This window comes from Prosopis cineraria, unplaced genomic scaffold, assembly GCF_029017545.1.
Source record: "Prosopis cineraria cultivar Desert tree isolate PC_DT_omini unplaced genomic scaffold, ASM2901754v1 PC1, whole genome shotgun sequence".
Lineage (NCBI taxonomy): Eukaryota > Viridiplantae > Streptophyta > Magnoliopsida > Fabales > Fabaceae > Prosopis > Prosopis cineraria.
Genome location: NW_026555332.1, coordinates 13,432,144 through 13,442,521, shown reverse-complemented (window position 1 = coordinate 13,442,521; position 10,378 = coordinate 13,432,144). Strand labels below are relative to the sequence as shown.

Sequence of the window (10,378 nt, the reverse complement as noted above, 5' to 3'; positions counted from 1 at the left end):
GCTTGAGTGATTATCCATGCTTTATTTTTGGTATGGTTAACTTAAGGTTATGGACTAAAGGAAATTTTAATTAATCTATAATTTAATTTATTATTTAATTCTTAAATGACAATTTGAGAAAAGTTAAATGAAATTAATTTATTTTGTGAATAAGGAATATTAAATTTAGGTGATTGAATTGTGATTGATTGCACTACTTGTGTTTGGTAATTTTCTCAATTGAATTTCCTTTATTTAAGTTTAATTTAGTTTTTTAAAGTAATTTCATCATAAAAAACTCTCCATTAGTTAATCCATTAATTCTTAAGAAGATGACATAGGTTACACTTTATTACATAATTTATTTTTTATTAATTTTGGTGTTATTCAACAGTAGTGTCAATTATCACAATAATAAATACATAGTGCAAGTAAGTGTACATGGAAACTCCTAGTTGGCAATATCATCAATAATTATACACATATATTACTCAAAATAAAAGAGACCTACAATTTTAGGATCACAATCCTAAGTCTTAGTCTGTTTCCCTCAGCCTTGTTTCGATCAGTTAGCTCTTGTAATATTAAAGAGAGAGGGGTATACAATCACTCAATAGTTAAGGTCTATCTAACTCATATAAATGTATGTTATTCAATTTAAGTGAAAGTGACAATCAATTAGAAAGCTCGCACCATTTTAGCATAATTCAAAACACATATTCACATTTCACATTCATAATAGCATATGTTCATGAGATAATGGCATGATAACTCAAATTCACATTGATATAAAGCAAGTCACATTATTTTTATTACTAGAGTTATAACATTGACAATCATGTGCTCTTTTCATCACAGTATGTATGACCACTTCTCTCTTGTATTTTCCTTATGCACAACAATGCAATATTTTATGGCATGCAAATATTCAATGTACAGGCATGCATAATATTATCATTGTACTTTGGTCATAAATGAACATCACATTAACACACATAACCAAATCATGAACTCCACTTTACTTTATATAATGAAACTACTCACTATGCACACTTATTGAATTCCACAAAGCAACATATCATTGAACTCTACAAGCATCATATCATTGAACACCTCAAATGTTCTTTCATAAGACTCTATATAAAGCATGTCATTGAACTCCAACATAATGTTTGATTTTAAGATATTTTATGCCACACTTGCATATCAAATAATTGCACATACTTCAATTATAACATTTAAATCAATAAATCAACTAATACACAAAAGTACAAAAAGGATTTCTCTTTAGTTACTTCAAACTTTTAAGAAATCAAATTGCTCAACCACTCATTTATGGTGGAATTTCAGTTATTTGTTACCCCACAACTTCCAAAACTCATAATATCATAAATGATATATTTAAATAGTTTAAACAACTCCTATTAACTCTATTTAAGTCATTGGGTTCGAACTCATAGCCTCTACTATGAACCAAAAATAATCTTTTCTAACAAACCCTATAACTTCTAATCATTAAGCAAATGCAAGAGGAAGGAAGATTTAGACTTAGAGAATTTACCTCTAGTGTTTAGAAGTTTTAAAATATCTCTAATGCTTCCACAATCCAAGCCCTAGTAGAGCTCTCTTGGCCCAACTTCATTTCAAATTTAATCCTAGGGCTAAAATCACAAACTAAAACATCTGTTTGCTCTTTGTAATCATACACTACCTTAAGTTACTTAATTACTTTTATCTAATCGGTTAATTTGGAGTTAAATTTTCTTGAATGTTACAATTGTGGCTAATGATAACTCTCTAGTTAGTAGGGCACTTAAAAGAAAATATTTTAAGCCTTTGATTGAAGGTAATCTAAAGCTTAAATCAGGATATTCATGGATGATGAAGGGTGTTATTAAGGCTTCCCCTCTCGTGGTAGACAGCCTGAAATGGCAGGTTGGGTTTGGAAAATCGATTCCTTTTAACCACTTCAAGCGGTTTCCCGTTAGAGAAGAACACATAAACTTGAATATGTGTCTCTGATTTAATCCTTGCTGATTGTGCCAAATGGGGCAAAGATCTCAGTGCCTCCTTATATCCTACTCAACACGTGGAGGGTATCGTCATGACACATTTTTCTTTAGTCCATGAGGAAGATAAGCTTGTTTGGAAACATGCATCTTCTGGTGAGGATTCAGTTAAGAATGGATATCATATTATCACTCAAAGCCTTATTTCTAGCAATGCTAATAGACATGTATGGACCTTCCTTTGGAAACTACAACTGCTGCACAAAATCATTCTTTTTGGCTGGAGGGTTATTAATCAAGTTATTCCAACGGTGGATATTCTAAGTAAACACCACATTGCTATTTCTGAACCTTGCCTCTTTGGTCCATTCTTTTTTGCATTGCCTATATGCAAGAGCTATGTGGTTCGGTCTTAACGTTTCTCTTAGAATGGATGAGGTTAATGACATTGCTGATTTTGCCATTCATTGGTGTCGAAAAGCGTTGACAGATAGCGCCTAGATTTACGTTGTCAAAACCATTTTGGTGACTTGGCAACTCATATGAGATAGTAGAAATAACCTTAAGCATCAACAAACATTATGCTCTCCAATTGAAGCAATTCCAAAAGTCAAGTGGATTCTGGCAACATGTTCACAAGCCTTCTTTGTTTAGGACGCTTCAAAGGAAGAATCAAGCATCACTAAAAAAATTGTGTTTTCATCAGCAAAACTGCGCTTTGGATGGTTTATCTTTGTCGACATAAGGACCATTACATGACAGTGTATATCTAGAATTGTTTTTGGTAAAACACAAATGATAGATACTTCACCGATAATAAAATTTAATTTGCCAGTATAAACTAGATTTTATTATATGTGCAAGAGTTGGTATCTGAATTCTGACTATTAATAATTAATGAAACTCCTCCCACATATAACAACTTAATTTGCTAAGAAAATAAGCAGCAAATTGAATATATAAAGATCAAAATTATTTCTATACAAATGATTTTAGTAAAAATTTAGAAAATAAAATAAAATAAATGATTCCACTGAAAATATAAGAATTAAATAGTTTCAAATAAAAGTCTCCATAAAAAAAAATCATTTATACTACTTCAATTATTTTAAAATCTCAATTATCTCTACTCACTACCCACTGTTTTAAATTTTCACAATCTCACCATCAACTTCACTCCTCCTAATATTTCAAATCTAAAGTTTGAACCAATTATATTTTCTTTTCCTCTAACAAATTTTGCATCCCAACCCCTCATTTAGATCTAGATGGCTGTCATTTCTCTCTTCCTCTTTCTTCCATTTTCCTTGTTCTTCTCTCATTTAGTGGGTTCAAAACTAACATATCAGTGGAGGCAAATTAAAACCCAGTTCATGCTTACACAAGGCATGGCAAATTTTTTTTTTGGGGGGGGGGGAACTCATCGAGTGCTGTGATCCACCTTTGTGTGCTCCTAACATTTTCAACAAAGGAGACACATCAAAGACTCATTCTTCCTTTCTTGACAGAGTCTCTTATCTACCATTTGAAAGTCACAGAAAATTATTCTAGAAAAGAGATAATTCTTCATTCGAAAGATATATTGCTGTGGTTTTTGTTCATCCAAAGCATGCCAACTTCGTTGCGTATGGTGCGGAAAAGAATGCAAGGACCAAAACCATCTCGCAAGATATATTTAGACATTGAAATATTGCTTAGGAGTTTTTTGTCTGTTTGGAAGAACTGAGATATGTGTGATTTCTCTCTTAGGTTAGATGACTTAGATGACTTGATTTTAGCTAACTAATATGCATATGTTTGTCTGGTATTTTTTGGTTAGTAATAAAAAAAATTATTTTTTTAACAAAATTAGATTAAATTATTATGCATGTTTTGATTATAAAATAAATAAATATTGACGTGGTAAATTACTCTAACTAAATTGCAGGATATGTGATTTGTATAAAGTTTAAAGTGTCCCAAAAAAATTTGTTGCATATTGTTTTGATGACCCCTGATAGCTGCAATTGCAAACTTTGATTGTTACTTGAATAATTAGTTTTTAGGAAAAATATAATGTTTTTACCTTAAAAAATAACAAAAAGAGATGAATTTATAATTTTTGAAATTAAAAAAATTTGTTTTATTGACAAGTTGGCCAGGAGTTATGCAGGTTGACAGAAAGAAATATAACTTACCAAAATACGGGTTATGCCAGTCCGTTCTGCTAGGCTCATGACGCAGGCTAAGTTGCAACTCACGAGTTGGCACATATTACCCACTCTAATAAATCCTATCTTTCAAATCATTGGTGCAGCCCGAGGCTGTTTGGTCGTCTTCGGGCTAGAAATTTTCAAACCAAATAAATTGATGAAGAAATAGGGGTATGATTGTAAATTGATTTTTCATTTATTCTTTTCATAATATTATTATATAAGCGCTTACTAGGGTTTTGCATTGCTTCTTTGCTCTGGGTCAGCAGCACTCACTGCTTCGCCGCGGAAGCAACTTCAGGTCCTTCTTCGTTCCTCCTTTGCTCTCGCCCTCCTTCGCAATTGCTTCTAATTTGTTCCTACATTCTTGTTTATGAGTGTTTCGTTGTGCTTTGAATTAACTCTTTTCATCATTAATTTCCTGATCATGCATTGAACCTGGTACATTATCCATTTCAACGAGGATCTCATTCTTAAATTTCTTTATTGTCTGGTGCTTTTTATATATCTTTGTCTTTAATGTTGCATTATCTCGTTTTTAATGTGTTTGCGAGACCTAGATTTGTGATGCTCTACATTCAGCATCTATCTCTTCATGATTGTTTTCTCGATTGTATGAATTTATATGATAATCTTCAATATAGGAGAGGAGAAGGATGTCGCACAGGAAGTTCGAACACCCCAGGCATGGTTCTCTGGGATTTCTCCCCAGGAAGCGGGCTGCTCGTCACAGGGGAAAAGGTATCGTTTTATTGTGCAACTGTTGTTTTATCTTTTAATAGATTTATAATGTTGTTCGCTTTTAGTTGATGTTAATGGTACTATCATGGAATTGGGTTCACTGTTCTGAGCTTCCGGTCAGTTAAGTAGGCGTTCTCTTTATCGACCTTTTGATGTTGATTTGTTTATTTTACTGCTGCAGTGAAGGCATTCCCCAAGGATGACCCAAGCAAGCCACCCAAGCTTACTGCCTTCTTGGGTTACAAGGCGGGCATGACTCACATTGTAAGAGAGGTCGAGAAGCCAGGGTCAAGTAAGTCACTGTTTTTGATATTTTATTTATTTTTTCAATAGATGATACGCCTCTTCTTCATTAGGAGTTTTGATTTGAGGCTTTGAACCTTGAGTTTTTGGCAATGATCTTGTTTAGCACTTTGGTGTTTCCTTGATTATCTGAATCATGTTCATATGTTTCCATGTCTTTGTTCCAGTACTCTGAATTTTCTAGTATTCAGGTAGTTCTGGACTTCTGGGGCTCGTTGTTGCTGTTGGCCAGAATTGTTTATCCAACATGATTTTATCCATCAATTGTAATCTGTTAGTTGACAAAGATTTAATCATGTTTTCAATGTTCAGAGATAAAAAAGATTTGTTCTTTGTATCATCTGAGTGGAGATTGATTCTTGAGGATACCAATGTTTGGAAATACATTTGTACATATAGCACCTATTTATTTATTTATTTTTTAATTCTGTGAGCTCAATTGAATTGACGCCCATAAGTTTGCATATTGTTTAGGTGGACTTAAGTGCAGTATTCGTTTTGAAGCAACTTTAGTTTTGGTATACATGAGGAGTTTCTGCATTTGTTTATTTTCTGTAATTATGTTGATATCTTTTTTAATATGATATTTTTTTGTTGTATCAGAACTTCACAAGAAGGAAACCTGTGAACCAGTTACAATTATCGAGACACCTCCAATGGTTATCGTTGGAGTTGTGGGTTATGTGAAAACACCTCGTGGTCTTCGAACATTGGGCACTGTATGGGCTCAGCATTTGAGTGAGGATGTGAAGCGAAGGTTCTATAAGAACTGGTGCAAGTCCAAGAAGAAGGCTTTCACAAAGTACTCAAAGCAGTACGAATCTGAAGAAGGGAAGAAAAGCATTCAGGGTCAGCTTGAGAAAATTAAGAAGTATGCATCAGTTGTTCGCGTTTTAGCTCACACCCAGGTATAACTTGCCTTTCTCTTTTTAAGAAAAAGATACGATTATATTTTTGAACAGATTTATATACTAATTCCTTGGCCTCAGACCTGGGGAGTCATAAAATAGAGGATAATTACATGTAGTAGTAAAAAAAGACTAGTGCTTAAAGAAAGTAAATGATTAATGTCCTCCTGTATAATGTCTGTCAAGAACACTGAAGTAGAAAACTGGAAGCAATTCTTCCTGAAGCCAAGGATTAGTATATACGTCTCTGCTGAAGAGAATGGTCCGAGCTGAAAGTTTCAATCATTAAATATATTATTTAGTTACAATTTCTTGATTGTATAAACTACTGCTAATTCTCTCATGTTGCCATTTAAGGGTTCAAATCTAATATATCACCTTGCTGGCTTGCTTTCTCACAGATTAGGAAAATGAAAGGGTTGAAGCAGAAGAAAGCTCACCTCATGGAGATTCAGGTCAATGGTGGTACTATTGCACAGAAGGTGGATTATGCATACAATTTCTTCGAGAAGCAGGTTCCTGTTGATGCTGTATTCCAGAAGGATGAGATGATCGATCTCATTGGTGTAACAAAGGGTAAAGGGTATGAAGGTGTTGTCACTAGGTGGGGTGTTACCCGTCTTCCCCGCAAGACTCACAGGGGTCTGAGGAAAGTTGCATGTATTGGTGCCTGGCATCCTGCCAGAGTTTCCTTCACAGTTGCCAGAGCTGGTCAGAATGGATACCACCACCGTACTGAGATGAACAAGAAGGTTTACAAGCTCGGAAAAGCTGGAGACGAGTCACACACAGCTGTTACTGATTTTGACAGGTGATTTGCTTGATTAACCTTGATATGACCAGGATGCTATGGACATACTTGTGCTTTTATGGTGTATTGAGAAGTGAATGTCAACATTAACTAAAAGCTTATGTTTAATCACAATAAATGGGATGTGAAGCAAACTGATGTGACTTGGTTTGACTTTCAGGACTGAGAAGGACATAACTCCAATGGGTGGCTTCCCTCACTACGGCATTGTGAAGGATGACTATGTGATGATCAAGGGATGCTGTGTTGGTCCCAAGAAGAGGGTTATCACGTTGCGTCAATCCCTCCTGAAGCAGACTTCTCGCCTTGCTCTGGAGGAGATCAAGCTCAAGTTCATCGACACATCTTCCAAGTTTGGCCATGGCCGCTTCCAGACAACACAGGAGAAGCAGAAGTTCTTTGGACGTCTCAAGGCATAATTATGCAAATTGCAAGATTTTGCTGCAGCTCTATATTAAAATTACATGAAGTTGAACTCTAGTGTTGTTAAATTGGGAATTTCTTTTATTTGGTTCAATTTAGTTTACGCACTGTTTGATTATAAATTTTGCTCAAGCACTTCAAATTTATCTCGTTTTAAATGGAAGTTGCTTAGATTTTCTATTTTTTGGGAGCGTAATTTTTATTCCGGCACAAATTCTGATCACTGAAGCGGCACACTGGGTTAATTGATTAGGAACACGGTTCCTTGCAGAACTTGCAGCCTCTTTTCCGTGATCAAAGCTAAAGCTTTGTCAGGATTCAACTCAGCATTATTCCCGTTCCTCTGTATTAAGTATCGCTCCTTCCTTCGAATTAGACCAAAGGTGGAATTACGATTTCAGTATCCCAAGCAACAGAGTGCCAATGCAATAGCCCGTAACTGAGTGCCAATGTATCAAGTATCACAGCATTAAAGTCCCTAGATGAAGCTTACAATGCTGATGGACAACATATAGCGAGATGGCCATTCCAGTTAGTTGCTGCTGCCGCTTCCTGCGTCCACCCTTAGCGCTTCGATTTAATCAGACTCTTCAATAACTTCGTAGTTTCAGGGCAATGGTGCTGCACGCGACTCTCAACAGACATGGGCGATTATCATCTAACATATCTTTCTCTAGTGTTCTTTACAATGTTCCAACTTTTTAATTTTGTTTTCCTCTTTTCTTTGGATCATTGATGTTTATATAAAATAAGAAATACTTTGATATCTTAAAATCTTGAAATGGTGAAGTTTGTATATGTTTTTTTTTTTTATGATTTTTCAAAAATAAAAGGATGTAATTGTGATTTTTTTTAGAAAAAAATAAAAAAAATTCAAAACTTCATTGTTTCTAATTAAGATACCAAAATGTCTCTTATTTTATTTAAAAAGCTAATGATTCAAAAAAGAAATTGGAACATTGAGATATTACAAAATGCATTAAAGAAAAGGCATATCAGAGACTCTTAAATCAAATAGTTGACCAAAATTGAAACAACCCCAAAATTAGAACATCATTTCCGAAAAGGAGTTGAACAAGATTTTTTTTTTTTTTAAAAACCCAGCTCAACTTAAACAAAAGAGATCTCAAAGTAACCATCTATTGGACCCAGGACATTTTTGAAACCCAATAGCAATCTCATCTAAACAAGTGCAATGTTTTTTTTTTAAAAAAAAACAAGTAGAAAAACGGGTTGAAAATTTTAGCAAGCTATGGGCCGGTACTGTTGGGAAAATCCCAACCCTTTGAGTGGGCTTTTGAACCTACACCTATCATGGGCCCAATTTCGTAACTCTTGCCAACGAGGTGGCTCAATACATTAAATTTAAAATGCTGTGTTTGACAACAATGCTTCCCTTAATAATTCATCTAACTATTTGGAGGCTAGATAGAACAATTGGCCTAGGAAACATACAAGCTAGCGCAGCATAAATTGTCTGTGTCTTTATATTATACTTTAAAATAGTTAATTCTATTTTACCTACTCCCTCCGTTAAAAAATATAAAATATTTTTAACCGAATCTTATTTTTCAATAATATAGTTATATACTTTTCAACTAACTCTATTTTTTTATTTTCATTTATATTAAATATCCTACAATAAATATAAAGTCATTATCAATACAGGCACCTTTGAAAAAAAGCAATGACTACACCTCGAAAGACTAAAAATGTCTTACATTTTTTAACATCCTACTTCTCAAAAAATGTTTTATATTTTTAAATGGAGGGGGTAAGATTTTATCATGTGATTAAAATAAGTTAATGTTTTGAATATATTTTAAATCTTTAAATTTATTATTAACTTCTAAGGGAGTTCATTATATTCAATCCTAAGATTATTTATGTTTTATTCAAATAATTTTGGTTTGATTCTTTAGTTTTAATTGATAATAAAGTTTTTTATTAAAAAAATTGATAATAAAGTTTTTTATTTTAATTTTCTAAAAATGATAAAATCTTAAAAATAAAATGAGACATAAATTATCTAAAAATTATAAATAGAACACTAATAATATAAAATTCAAAATTCAATTTTTTTAAACATATAAAAAAATGAATAGAAAGAAGGGAAAATGATAGGAAAAAAATCTCAAATATGAAAATAACAATTAAGTACTTTAAAATATGATAATTATTATTAGTTTTTAAGGATTTGTCTGGCATTTTGATTTTTGATGAAATGATATATTTGCCCTTAGTCACTATTATATGTGAAAAAAAAATTATTTTGATTGAATTATTGACTAAAACAGAATATCAAATAACTACTTTATTTTTATAAATTTATTTATCAATTAAGTGCAAGTAAAGTAGTCATTGAAAAAAAAGGAAGTAGTCATTTGTAATCCATTTATAAATTACAAATTTATAGAAATGAAGTAGTCAATTCCCATTTTATTTTAATTAATAACCCAAACAAAATGGTTATTTTTCAGTATATAATAGCTATTGATTTTTAGTACTTGTGTTTAATTAATAAATAAAATTTGAAAAAAATAATCATTTTCTATTCCTTTTTAATCAATGGTTTAATCAAAGTAGTTTTTTTTTAATGCATAATAGTAATCGAGAGTAGATGTCATTTCATTAAAAATAAAATGTTCTTAGACACTAAATAATATTCATCATATTTCATAATATTTAATTATTATTTACATATTTCAGTTATATGTTTTCTTTATTTGTTCTCATTTTCCCATGGAAGGAAGCCTATAACCATTCTCTCTCTCATACATATTGTCCTTCGGTCTATAATCATATGTTCGACGTTTGGATTAATTTAATTTAATAGGCCACATGGGATTAATTCAGAAAATAAGGATAAGATATGATGCAAATGATAATAGGGTGTATAAATTGGGTTAAAAAACATCAATTTGATAAAATTATTAATAGACATAAGAGCCAAAATGACAACAATAAAAGATGAGTGTATTTTTTGGCCTTCCTATCAGTAGTTTTTTTTTT

The 10,378-nt window shown here is 32.5% G+C and overlaps 1 protein-coding gene across 1 annotated transcript; it reads left to right on the top strand.

Moving 5' to 3' along the window:
• The first annotated feature begins 4,418 nt into the window (after positions 1-4,418).
• LOC129318184 (60S ribosomal protein L3-like) lies at positions 4,419-7,546 on the top strand. The gene is made up of 6 exons (XM_054962816.1): positions 4,419-4,481; positions 4,825-4,921; positions 5,103-5,213; positions 5,828-6,132; positions 6,534-6,943; positions 7,104-7,546. Exons 2-6 carry the CDS (start codon positions 4,837-4,839, stop codon positions 7,360-7,362), a joined length of 1,170 nt encoding a protein of 389 aa, XP_054818791.1. The 5' UTR covers positions 4,419-4,481; positions 4,825-4,836; the 3' UTR covers positions 7,363-7,546.
• The last annotated feature ends 2,832 nt before the right edge of the window (positions 7,547-10,378 follow it).